The 14124-nt window shown below is 42.6% G+C and overlaps 1 protein-coding gene across 1 annotated transcript in view; it reads right to left on the reverse strand.

The window, feature by feature from the left end:
• The window catches only part of gabbr1a (gamma-aminobutyric acid (GABA) B receptor, 1a), an 88037-nt gene that overhangs the window by 25978 nt on the left and 47935 nt on the right, over positions 1-14124 (reverse strand). The window contains exons 10-15 of the mRNA XM_084356686.1: positions 13685-13786; positions 13326-13391; positions 12900-13091; positions 7941-8186; positions 6730-6793; positions 5691-5768 (exon numbers count right to left, since the gene is read on the reverse strand). Of these exons, the coding sequence (XP_084212812.1) occupies positions 5691-5768; positions 6730-6793; positions 7941-8186; positions 12900-13091; positions 13326-13391; positions 13685-13786 (748 nt within the window). The remainder of the gene's footprint in view (positions 1-5690; positions 5769-6729; positions 6794-7940; positions 8187-12899; positions 13092-13325; positions 13392-13684; positions 13787-14124) is intronic.

The following is a 14124-nucleotide window of genomic DNA, read 5'->3' on the forward strand; positions in this document are numbered from 1 at the left end:
TGGAGAGACTTTTCCAAAAATACCACTTTTGGGGCATCAGTGAGAATTATGTCATCTCGTGACACGACGGAAGCCATAATATGTCCGTCATAAAAGAAATGCAAGATGTCTCCGCTCATCAGCCAAACTCGTAGTAGATTTGTGATATGCCAGTTTCTTTATCTAGCATATCTTGCACTCGACTTGTTGAGGGTTATCTTTGCACATTTTAAAGCAATTCCAGCCACTGGACATTTTTTTCGACATCTTGCTGTCCCTGGTTGCTTTGCTATTGTCTCTAAAACAGATGCCTGCGTGCACACGGTAAACGTACCAATGCACGTGCAGCGTTGTCTGGTTCTGGTTCTGAATGTAACAACAGTATCTATATATCTATAATGCAACAAATATTAAAAATATAGTTATTTTGTGGTGCATCTTTGGTGTTTGCCGTCCCTATTATACGTGTTGAAAAGTGGTTGTCACTGATTGCGACCGAAGGCCAGGAACTATTCGCCAATTTCTCAAAATGGTTGCCAATGGCAACCAGGCAACCATCACTGCCAAGTCCAAGTTTTCCCTAAAATCAACACTTGCACATGATAAAAGGACAAGCCTCGAGTTACTGCAGAGAGCAGTATTAACAGAACAATCCACTGTTTTAACTTTGACTTAGTTTATAGTTGAATAACATTTCCTGACAGCTTTCAATCGGATACAAAACATTTTATAACCAACATCACTGTCTACAGCTTTTAATGCGTTTAATATCTGAGGAAACTGAATTCAACTGTTCAAACCCTACATATGTACGCTTCAATTTACGGTATCCCAATTATTCATCTGACATAAAAGAAACTGTGTTATTTATGAGAAGGTTTGCCCACCTGTGCAGTTACAGCATGCACAGCATATTGATGTGCAGTGACCTAGAGTCGTCACAAACTGTATATGACAAGTTAAAGAGCGCACGTACTGTAGCGAGAGAAAACCTCATGGACTGAGCACAGCCTCTCATGCTGTGTAGCTCACTACACACAGTAGTGGTTTTCTTACTTCTTATTTTAAATTTTATTCTCATCATTCTAACCTTTTTTTTGATTTTCTGTGTTTTATTAAAATTAATTTGTTTAAATTCTTTATTATATAAAACAATTTCACCTGAAATACTTTGAGCTATTTATAAAAAGTAAATGATAAATGGACTTGCATGGACCATTTTCCATGGACTATACAAAAGCTGCTATAAAATAAAGTTTTATGACCATGTTATGATGCAAAAAAATATTAAATAATGTATATGTGTATAATAGCAGTAATTAAAGGTCTAATCTATAAGATTTCAGTCCTACAGTAGTTGATTTGGTAACACCTGTGGTTACTGCTGGTAACTGCAAGTGTAGTTTAATACTTTACTTGTTTCGGTGCAGCCAAGCAAATTATTGTTGTTTTAATAAAGAAGTCAATAATTGGCCTTTTTCTGTCATTCTGAGCAACTTTGATCTGATTTATGATTTGAGTCTGCGAACAGCAGGGTGCAGTGAAGAGAAGCTGGAGATGTGTCGCCTGCAGATCGCTGTGACTGCTCCTTCTTGTTCCATAACACCCTGCATTATTACAAACTGATCCATTGTCAAAAAATGACTGTTCAATGCTAATCTCACTTAAAACATTTCCTGTAACTTCTTTAAATGCTTTAAACGTGGAGCTGCAGCAGTTTGAAATGTTCGGTTGGCATCGGCAGTAAACGAGCAGGTGATTTGTGAAATTCTAACATGATGGATGTTAAACATGCTTTGTGCTTTGTCTAATAGTTGCGTTTCACATTGTCGCTTTTAATAATCGTTATGGATTCAGATATGAGTCACACTCATTTCGAACTGCCCGTGGGATGAATGAACATTTAAGAGTTTGTGCTTGATTAGAGCTCCGTTCTCACTGTTAATTTTTTTTCCGACTGTCGTGTCTCGTCTCGTCTCTCGTCTGTCTGACTTGAATCACTGCGCTTAACGCAATACACAGGTTTGATTGGCTGAGTAGCATCACGTGAGTGCTTTACGATGCACGCGATCGGTGTGTCAGTTTCCTGTACCACTTGAGCCATAAAGGCAAGAAAAGCTGGGAAGTAAACGCTCTGTGAGAATGTGATAATGTTCAACAAAATATCAGGTATATGTCCCGGTCTGTGAAAGGACGGTGTCTGGGTTCGGACCAGAACAGCAGTCTGCCTATTAGTGATCTCAGGGGAGAGGAGAGGACATTGCAGGTTAACAAGGGAGACACATTTCGGTCATTTTGCTAACAATGACGTCCTCTTCTTCCTTCCTCTAACCCTCCCCCCCTCAGATCACCTACTGACAGTAACTCAATAGAGCATTTTTTGCAGGAATGTCACCACAGAACACCAGTGTGTAATACTGCTAATACAGTATATAGTATATAAATATTGCAATACTTTCATCAGTAGCCTGAAGGCAGGATCACCATTGTGTGATATATCGTGACTGAACAGACGTTTATTTAAATCCAAATCTTCGAGATTATTACTTAAACGCTGTGTGAGCATATGTCTGCGTATGTGTGTGCATGTGTGTCAACTGTCCGTCCTTGATCAAGGAATCAGGACAGGGTGTTGCCATGGAGACCCAGCTCTATAACAGTTGCCACAGCGATTAGAGGCAGAGCTGAGCTGAAGTGGTTGTTAGGGCGACCGTGAAGAGAGTGAGAAAGTGAGGCAGGGAGGCGCCTGGTGGTTAACACACAGGAAAACAAGCGGAGGGGTTAAGCTGAGAGCCCCTGTGTGCGCTCCACCCTGTCAGCGTGGAGCAAATCAAACGCGCCCCCCCGCCTTGTCAAAATAAAAAAAAAACTTCCCCAAAACTGAGTCAGCTCCAGAGAGCAGGAAATTACTCATTTCCTCACAACAAGTAGATGTCAGTTGGATGCGTCTTTATTTGGTAAACAGCAAAAAAAAACTATATCGGGCTCCAAAAGAGGAAGCAAGGCGAAAGCGAGGTAAACAAAACTCACCTCTGACAAGTTGGAGAGCGAGTCAGCTTCAGCCCGGCGGGTTTTAAATGGGCTAACACTGAAGCCTGTCACGTTGCAACAAGCCAAACTAAAGAGCTGGCAGCCGGCCCTCGTGAAAGACATGCTGCCTACATGCATACAGGTCACTCGTCCCTCGCCACTGACGCTGACCTGGAATCACTACCTCTTCTGAGTTCTGTTAAGCTCTGGCAACAGATCATTTCCTTAAAAGCCTAAAAAAAGGCAGCTCTCTACGGGCCACCGAGGCGTGTAGGATTGATTAGTGGCACACTCTGTCCAGGCACAAGTATGTCACCTCTCCAGGGAGGGACGGGCCAGTAAACAACCACAGAATTGGTCTTGGTGTCTGCGGCAAATCAGCAGTAATAGCTTTTCACAGCAAACTAGAATATGGGCAGAAGGAGTTAAGAGAGTCGGTTCTGGTTTGTGTGACGTGAACTCGAGCTCCTTCAAACAGGAGAATGATGTAAAAATGAACTCGTAGTTTGGTTGGGTGAGTTAGCCCAGGGGTTTAAAACTAGGTTTTTACACTGTGAAGCTTGGGGTGCAGAAGGAGAGACGTGAGGGAAATGTACTCGGGTGAAGGCGACATTTGGTAAAACAACTGGAAGTTATTGTATTTGGTGTGCTGATTTGGCCCACTTACCATCACAATCAGGAGTGGGAGCTGCAGCAGTGACGGTGACACACAGCTCATGGAGGCAATTAAGGTACTTTCAAAGACTGCTGCAATCTGCCACTAAAGTCACACTCAGTCATAACTCATGACTTATAACTGAGTCACGAGTCATTCAAAAATTAATGGAAAAGTTCTACTCCGAAGTAGTCTACAAAACATTTCTAAGAAAAAACAGAGCTTGGTGTTTCCCACACAGTGAGTGTGCCTGTGGTGCGCCTGTGGTTGTGGATGATGGCGAATGGAGGTATTTGACAAGCAGAGAATGAGCCTCAAAAATCACCCAAAGTCGCCCCAAAAAACACTCATCGTGTTTTAGATCTTCACAACAGCAGGTGAGCCGCATGTGGAGGAAGCTTGTTGTTAATGACTCAGTCGATCCGAACTACTGAAACCAACATGGTGATGAATGACACCGCAACAACCGAGTGCGCTTACATATTTTTACAAAACAACGGTATCAGTAGAGCTACACAATCAGTGCGGTTGTATTACCAGAGAACATTTCTCTCTGTCTCTCAGTGTGTGTCTGGTCTCTGCAGAGTGTGTGCAAATGTCAGTAGACGGGAGGCGTAGAGCGAGGGGAGATTTTTACTTTTGAGGGGAGGCAAAAGTAAAAAAAGGATCTCAAAATATAGCTGGGTGGCTGTTAATCTACCTGGTTGGCCCGCCCCGAGTAAAGTCTATGTGTGGGAAACACTGGTGTTGCAGCTTTCTGCCAAACAACTCAAGTAGATGGAGTTTTGTTTTAAAACATAATAAAACTTTATAGGGCTCGCAAAATCCAAGTCTCTGCAAGCCCTGACATCCCAAATGACTTGAAAAGACGTTAATTACAGCCTTGACATGTGGTCGAGCTCGTGTACTCACTCCAGACGGGGTGCACACTAACGCTTTTAGCTTAGAAGCTACAGTGAAGATTTCAGTTTAGGAAAGGGCTTAAATAACGTCCTCTCCAATCAATTTGGGATCTCAGGGCTTCTGGAGACTTGGATTACGCTGAACAAGCTGTATGGAGCTGGGATTTCATGTTTTCATGTTATTGCTTGGTTGTTTATTAACGTTTTCTAGCCTCCATCTACTTTACTTGTTGAGGAGAACGCTGCAACGCTGTTTTGCTGTGAAGCTCCAGAAATGTTTTGTGGACTACAAATCTTCACTTTTCATTGGCATGGGGGTGAGTCGATAATGACTGAATTTTCAGTTTTCGGTGAACACTCACTTTCATACACACACATGCTCTGAACACACACACACACTGCACTTTTTTAGATTGAGTGCGACTTGCGCTCACTGAGGATATCATTATCTCAAATATCCGTCACGAGTAAACATCCATAAATCTGCTTAGAAATCAGAACATAGACACAGAACTCATAGACACACAAATAAAACATCGAATTTTAAGTTCACTTCAGTATCTCAATGATCCAGTGATAGTTGCCTGTACATACAGGTGAGAATTGCAGACAGCAAGTGCTAATGGCTAATTCGGCATACATTTAAACGTGTGACTTGGCTAAAATAAACAAATCTAGACTGAAAAAACAACAGGGCTCAAGTTGAAGCCGACAGCTGACTCACCAGAGGAGGCTGTGTCTGGAAGGTACAATTGCTTTGATTTTGTCTGCGGGGGGTCCCCACAGTGAAAACTCCTGGGTTAGCGAATCAAAGCTAGCTGCTGCCTGGTTTGATTACTATGCATCTGCTGCACCAACATTTTTAACACATGTTGGACGGTGAGTGTGCAGGCGGCTCATTTTGGACAAACGTCAGCTTCCAAATAACTAGCTTCATCCAAACAAGCGGTTAGAAAAAAATCCAGCCTGATTATATGTAATTTAGACAGTGAGGAAGTCTAAATTAAGCCACACCGAGGAGGTCTTATGTCACAGCACAAAGATGTGACCCTGTTGACTCACAGCGAGACAGACGGGACGCAAATACAGACGCAGGAAGCTGGGTGTCATGAACTCCATCTTACCTATCCAAACATCATTGCCAAACCAGGAAAGGTTTTTCTGAGAGCTGTCGTAGTAGCCGATCTTCTTGTAACTGCCTCCTGTGTGATTGGAAAAGAAAGAAACAGGAGAAACAGATTGAGAGAGTGAAACAAAACCACAGAAGTCACGAAGAAAGATAAAAATTTAATTGGTTTTGCTTGTGTAATTCATTTCCTCCCCTGGTGTGTTGTGGCGGATCATGTTTTCAAACAATACAACAAATCTCGACAGAAGTGATAAATATTCATATTCATGCGACCACTATTAAGCTATTTGTCTATTATTCCTGCGCTTTCATGTTATTGGAACTTGTGGGTTCAGAAATATAAAACACAATGAACAGATAAAAAGAAGTGAGGGATGAATGAAAAGGTGCATAAAGAAGGACAAACAAAGACGCACCAAGGGGAGAAGAAGGAGAAAAGGAAGGAGGGGGGAGAAAAAAAAGGAGCTTATGTGGCGGTCTTGACCAGGAATACTGATGAGGACCCACAGTGATTCAGGGATGCAAGTCAGGTCGTCTCATTGTGGATGTCAAATTACCTCGACACCACAACAGGAAATATGAGACAGAGTGTGAGGGGAAAGGGCCAGGATTATAAATTTTCATCCTTTAGGACGCCAAAGAGAACAGAGGTAGAAAATAATCCTCAACCTTATCCTGCGCGGGGAAACTCATTAAGTCACTGGTGACAAATAGGATGCCATTTCCAGAAACGGCTTAAAACGATGGCTTGTGCCCAATTAGAGCAGAGCTTACAGTCAACACATTCCTGCATTCGGCCCCGCTCGCATGTGCAATTATAGGACATCCAGACCAATCGCAGTGAAGGCCTGGACGACCCCCCTCCTCCCCGCCCCCCGAAAGCGAGGCTTTGCACTGAAATGGGCTGAAAGCGACGATCGATACGTGATGAATTTAGTCAGCGGTGATTTTTTTGATGGATGAGTGAAGTTTACTGCTCAGCACAGGTTCCGCAATACAACAACTGTGGGAGGACAGCATGGGAGTGTTTTTACCTTGCAGTTGCTCGATAAGAGTCATCGCCATCCTGGAACCCTGGGCGTCAAACACCACTTGGCCCTGAGACACAGACAGGAGGACGTTTTGTTTTTTTCTTACTGCAAATGATTAACTTCTTCCTTAAAGGAGTAGTGTGACCTTTTGATAAATATTTTCTTTCTTGCCCAAGGGCTAGGTGACAAGATTTAATGCCACTCTTATGTCTGCACACTAAATATGAAGCTACAGCCAGCAGACAGTTAGCTTAGCTGCGTTCCAGCCAACTCACATCTCAATGATTTACAACCTCCTACCAGAAAAAGCACAATGGAAGGACACTTAAATGTATCATTTAAAGAATATGGCCTATGGCTCCAAAATCATAGGGGAGCAGCATATCACCAGTGTAGCCAACAACTGCTGGTCTTTGCTAGCAATCCTTGGCAAGCCCCCAAGAAGAGCGGCAGGCTTTGAAGCTAACTTTCGTAGTGGCCAAGATGTGTAATTACAGCGTCACGTGATGCACTGTGGTCCAAAAAGACTTTTTTCCATAAGCTTACATTGTGAAAGAAGCCGTAAAACGCTGGATAAATATTTTTGAGCGTAAAATTTGATTTAGTTTGAGGAAAAAAGGTCAAAATTCTCATATTCCAGCTTAAAAAATATGAATATTTTCTGGTTTCTTTATTCCTCTATGTCAATAAACTGAATGTCTTTGGGTTGTGGTCAAAATAAGACATTTAAGGACGACATCTTGGGCTTTAGGAAATACTAATCAACATTTTTCACCTTTTTCACATTTTATAGACCAAAGAACAAATCAATTAATCGAGAAAATAATCGAGTGTCAAGCACAAACGATGGGCTAATATGCAGTCATGTCGTGGTACATCAAATAGTCTGCAGACTGTGATCTGCTCTTACTGATCAGTATTAAAAAAACTGATTTATATTGAAACATTGCACATTTCTATCAGAAAGATTTTCACTCTTTGAGAAGAAGAGTTTTGGTGAACTGCTACATCACTGTCTGTGATATCTAACACATTTTTTCATCTGTTCCTTCCAGCCACACAGATGTACATATCACACATCAGGCACAGCGATTTGAAATGAGAGCGTTGACATCGTTTGATCATCATGAAGAGCAAGAACTGGAATTGCAGAGTCAAAAACACAGCAGCCAAAATACCTGAACAAAACACTGCATATTGTTGTAGGCACTCACCGAAACACCTTCAAAGGAGCTTGTGTTCAGGGCCCTGTAGATCTCGGAGGTGATGTCGTGGTTGTTATAGTTGAAATCCTCCAGTCGTCGGCCCTTGGCCTTCAGCGGAGCCACAGTCTTATTGAGGGCAAGGGCCAGAGCCCACACTGCATCGTAAGCGAGAGGGGCCTCCTGAAACCCGCCGGTCTCCTCGGGGTTCATCCCACCCAGACGAGACATCAAGGCGGCGATAAACTCCTGTGATGTCTGATAGAAACAGGACAGAGTTGATATCAAAGAGGAGTCCTTGTGAAGAAATGCAATGCTTCAAATAAAGATAATATTAAGAGGATTTTTGATATTTCTATTTTTAGATATAACATGTCTATACTGGCAAAGAAGAAGAGACTGTGAAAGGGAAGCAGTGGAGAATCATCTGGAACACCTTTGGAGTAAGTCCTACAGGAATAGGAAAGTTACTAAAAGGCGGCATGTTTCCGGTCCGGCGCACAAAAATCTTAGCTTCGTACATGCATAGTTCAGTCCTCTTCGGTGCAAGACAGGAGATTCTGGGTAAACAGCATTTAGCCGATTTACACAACACTGACCAATGGGTGGCAGCAGAGAGCGGGTGGTTTGTCGCGGTAACGGCCGGACTGGTAAATGACATGACCAGTCAGGGAGGCATTAGGGTCATCTTGGGCTGACAAGCAGGCATTTGGGCCAGCCTGAGGGCTCTTTAAGGGGCAGTAGAGCTGACCGGAGACCACCTGGACCACTCAAGAGGCCAACATATGTCCTATAAGAACATATCCTGCCAAAAATATTTTTAAACAGAAGAGCCCTTTGGCATTCACAGCTAGGAACAGATTTGACATTTTTAACAATATTAGAGTTAGGTAAAAGGATTGATACCACTACGCTAAATGTGGAACTGGAGCCAACAGGCCATTAGCTTAGCTTCAGTGCTGCCAAATTGACAACTCTGGCAACGGTGGCAGATGAAAATGCAGTGACCAGCTCCTCCAAATTATGCTACATTTTTGTTTTTCTAACTGTCTAACTTTTTTTTTTACTTTATTGCTGAAAGGTACTGCCTATGGCAGAAATACAGTCATCAGCAGTGGAAAAGAAAGCAGGTGTTTTGAATTAAGAGCAGCAGACTATGAGACCATCACGGCCAGCTGCGCCTAGCGACCATCCAACCTGAGCAGCTGGATCGCCGCAGGGAGGAAGAGAGTCCGAATAAGAGCCATGCTAATACAGCATGTTTTAAGGCTGCTCGTGGCTAATGTCCAGAGGAAACTGCAGCCTCATCTACTGCAGTCACATGCAACTCCCGGTAAAACCTACAACCCCTCATACTGTATGTACTGAATACTCTTTGTATGGATTAAACACACAAAATCTCAAATGTTAATTAGTGAGCTCTATAGGTGCTTGCAGGTCTATTTGTATTATTTGACAAAGCCAGGCTAGCTGTTTCCCCCTGTTGCCATACTTTATGCTAAGCTAGGCTAATCGCTTGCTGGCTTAAGCTTCATATTTAGTGTACGAACATGAGAGTGGCATCAATCTTCTCATCGAACTTTTGGCAATAAAGCACAAAAGCGTCTTCCACAAAATGTTGAACTATTCTAGCAAAAATGTTTACAGGTTCAATACCTGACAGCAGACTTATGTTTTATCATTTTTTCCCTTTCCTTCTGCATGTAAAAAGATCTCGAGCGTTAAAAAGTTTGCACTCTCCCACAGAAAGATCTGCTCCTGAAACGCCTCGTCAGACTTTGTGACATCACACTACGTCACCATGTCAAACGTTTGCATAATTAATGTCTTGTGGCACGTAAGAATTAATTAAGCATAGCTGCTCTGTTGTTGTTAGCGGTGTTGGGTCAGAGGTGTGCAAGCTGACCAATCAGAGCAGACTGGGTATTCAGGAGGGAGGGGCCTTAAAGAGACAGGAGCTCAAACAGAGACAGGAGGAGTACAGTGCTGCAGAACTGGACTGAGAGACAATGGATGTGTGTTTTGAGCAGTAAAACATGTAAACCTATTGTAGTAGTAACCCTAAATAAAAATATTATATTGTTTCTAGAGTGTATTGGTTCTTATGATGAAGTTTATTATTTTCTTGCTTTTAATTTACATCTGATTCAAGTGTAATACACTCACATCTGTATAAGTTGCTCATGAAAAATGTAGGAATCTTACAAAACAAAACAGAAAATCTCAGAAGTGACTTTCAACTTTGTACCAACGTGTCCCTTTTCTCACATGTCTATAATCAGGCTGTTTAGAAATGTTTCTGTCGGCTAATTAAACACCAACAAACGTGTTCTCAGAAAGCGAGGATACATGTGTGATGGGGAATTATTGCTACCAATCACCGTGGTGTCCCTGCGGACGCTCTGAGGCCAATTAGGCCCACACACTCCCAATTCAGTTATGTCAAATTCATCTCATTGAAATTCCACCTTGGCATTTGGCATTTAAATCCACCACTACCTTCTGAAAACTAGCTGACAATGTGCTATTGCAGACCCTGCAGCATCGGCACACTCGCTTAATCTGACTGCTCTATCTCGAAAAAAATATGCCAATTTCAAACTTGGAAATTGAATTTGAATAGATTGTCTATGAGCAGGAGTTCTGGCTGTAATTCTTATCACCCGTTGAGCAGCACGTCAACAGCTAAATCAGCAGGTAGTGGCAGGTGCTGTATGAATATAAACAACAGCTGCTGATGAAGTGCGAGAGAGGGAAGGAGGGGCGCGGGGAGACCGAGGAGGGGGGATGGTGGAAAAGGTGGGGATGGGGAAATGATAAGGAGAAGGGGAAGGCGAGGTGGGTAAACAAGAAGAATGAAAGGATGATCCACCGCAAGACCAGCAGAGTCAGAGAAGGTCGAACAATGGGAGAGACCGAGAGAGGAAGAGACAGTTTAAGAGGATTAGAGAAGGTGAAAGAGGGGAGAGCGACAGGCGAAAGAGAAGCCGAGAACGACAGGTAACTGAGAAGCTAAGCAGGGCAGAAATTATGTAGGAAGGCGCTCAGAAAGAGGGCGACATCCATGTTTCCACCCTCGATCAGTGATTGATGAAACTTAAAGCCTTTTCACACCTGTCTGTTTTTTCGTCTGTGTTTTTTTTTAATCCGTCATCCGATAAAAACACACACAAACCTTGCACACCGAGTCTGATGCGTTCATTTTTCTGTGTTTGTGAAAATTTGCAATATGAGACAGAAAGGAGACGACTTTGTAGTCCTAATAAATAAATAAATAGTTAAATAACTGGGTCCATCTACTCCTGAACACAAGAGCAAGGGGAGATTCACCTGCTGATAAAGGAGCTGCTGAATCCTGATCGCCTCCAGGCCTATTTCAAGATGTCATGACACACACAGCACATCACATACTTAATCCTAATTGTGCCGTCGGAAAGCACGTGCGAGTTTCACCTGGAACCACAGATGTTGGTCAAGATCATGGTCAGTCGTTGTCCTGTGGCGGTTGTCTGTTTTATCAGACTTTATCACAACGTTTCATCACACTACGGTGGCTCTGAGCAGTCAAACAACCCAATAAACGCCTTTGATGGATGTGAAAAAATGCAGGAAATCAAACCTCTTCTGAAACAAATATACGTTTCGGAGTTAGCGCGTATTGACACAGCATGAGGTCGTGTTTAATTATTGATTCAGGTCACTGAAGCCATGACGTTATTGTTGTCAGTTTCTGATTGACTCAAAGAAACTCCATCGACGATCGAAAAATAATTTAAACAATCACTTCAAGTGTCTCACACACAGAGTGTTGAGTCAATGTGAATACATTTACTGACTCTGATTAAATTAAATCAATGTCGATGCATACATAAACCTTTCACATTTACATTCGATTATAACATATAAATGAACTTTAATGTGTGTTTCAAGTGTTACACATAAAAGTAATGAATATCACATTGTTTTTTCTGTCTCCTGTAATAAATCACATGTCTAGTTATTTTATTTAAACAAATTGACTCAACAATGTATGTAGCAGGAAAACTACTGTGTAATTAAAATCACTGTTTTAGGCAAATTAGTGTTTTGAGTACATTGGAAACGATCTATTTAACAAATAAGGCAGATAAATAGCTCAAACTGCATCAGATCCGAGGAGGAAGACATGGCAGGAAGAAGGTGGGAAGAAATTTTAAAAAATAGCAAAAAATAGCATTACACTGTATTTTAGGACTTATTTTATAAAGACTACGATTGTTCGCATCAGCGTACAAACATACTCACGATGTCAATGACTACATGCTTATTTTGTGGGTATTGCCAAATAGGTTAAATAAAAAGCACCGTTCCCGAGAGCAAACACTCTGTAGTTTATTTTTAATTAGCGAGGAGACTCCGGTGCATGAGCAGCGTCGCAGTTGCACTTAATCCCCGTTTTTCTTTTCACCTTTTGGGTGCAAAACACAGGTGATAATTGGTGTAAACCAATCTGTTCCTTTTTCTGAGTGTCTGAGTTTTTGTTTTTTTTTCTCATTAAAGTGTAATCAGTTATTCAAGAAGAGAGATAATGAGATTTACTGATATGTTTGAGGGTTGTATGTACTTCATGGTGGGTTTGCAGATGTTTGTACAACACTGTCTTTGCTTTTAATACTTCTTAGATGTGATTATTCTTATTGTATCGTATTTGTGCAGTTTCCCATGTTTTCTGACCTTGAGAAATACACCTGGGAACTCCATTTCCCATGTGTACTGTATGACAAAGCACAGGTGTTTCTCTGTTTGATGTCATCAAAAGCTCATTAAACACCCTGGACCTACAGTAAGTGGCTGAGGTATTTTGTAGTCTGATGTAAGACTCGCACTTTATCAATTACAGGATCACACAAGCGGCTGATGTTGCTGCTGATGATTAAGACAAAGATGACTTATTGTCTCTCTAATATAATCATAAAAATCACGCGTTCCCACCATGTTGGAGACGCCGCGGACGGTCTCTGGGTTCAGCATGACGATCTCGGTGGTGACGTGTCCCTCCACGGCCTCCGTCATGTTCTCCACCGTACAGTTGATAGCTGGGTCTTTGATCTTGAACCAGTTGTCTGCGTACCAGCCTATCAGGAACCACACATACTTCTTCCCATAGAGCTTCTCCTTGAACACCTGCAGCAGGGAGGGAGGGAGGGAGGCGGATATTGAGGGCGGATGAAGGGGGGGGAGAAAATGATAAATAACCATGAGGAGTGTTATTCCCAGAGATGCGTTGAGCATGTTGTATAACTGCCAAACAAGAAAATTCATTCAGACATTCAAACAGCTCATTACAGAGCTCAATTTCTTGCTAATAGCCAGTCAGGTTCGGTCTTCTGGGATCAATTGAGTAGAAAAGGTACGAACCTCACAAAACACCTTCCTGGCTTCAGTCTCATAAAAGAGCCCCACGATGATCCTTGCATCCTGGCGCTGCATCAAAAACGTGAAAATAAAACAAAACATTGCTTAGTTACATCAGTAGCAGCCATATAACTTCACTTCAGCACAGCTTGATGTGGCGGCGCAGCGTGCCAAAGTTCCTGCTGCTTCGCAGGACGGCACGTACTGCTGTTCAGGAGTTGCTAATTAGCGTGGCGCATTAATTTCCTCTATCAAATCGCCTCTATGCTAATGGTATCGTGTGCAGCTGTGAGCCGGAGGAGGAAGTAGAGGGGGGAGAGCGAGACAGACCAGCAGCTGAGGTGAATTTTTAATCAAAGCACCTTGAGGTTCTTGACAGCGACAGCCGGGTCGGTGAGGAAACTCTGGCGAACGCTGATCTCGATGCCTGCCTCCTTCGTCCTCTGCTCCAGATCATCCAGAGTCTGCGAGATGAAAGGAAGGGACAGAGGGAGACAGACAGGGAGAGAGGGGGGAGAGGAGGGAGAGGTTAGAGAGGCAGCTCAACAGAGAGGAACAGAGAGAGGTGGCGGGTTGAGATTATAGAGAAAGACAAAAGAAAGGCAACCAAGTCCGAAGAGACAAAAAAATAGATTAAAAAAAATCTGAAGTGTATATGAGAAATGTCAAGAAAGGAATGGGCAGCGTGGGGATGTGTGATGAAGGCAGCCTGAGAGAGAATAGATTTTTAGACAAAGAACACGAGCGGAAAGAAGAAAAGACGAATGTGAGAAGGGAGAGGAAAGAATGCAGCGCGAGATCA

This window comes from Pagrus pagrus (genome assembly GCF_965226575.1).
Source record: "Pagrus pagrus genome assembly, chromosome: 7".
In the NCBI taxonomy this organism is placed as follows: domain Eukaryota; kingdom Metazoa; phylum Chordata; class Actinopteri; order Spariformes; family Sparidae; genus Pagrus; species Pagrus pagrus.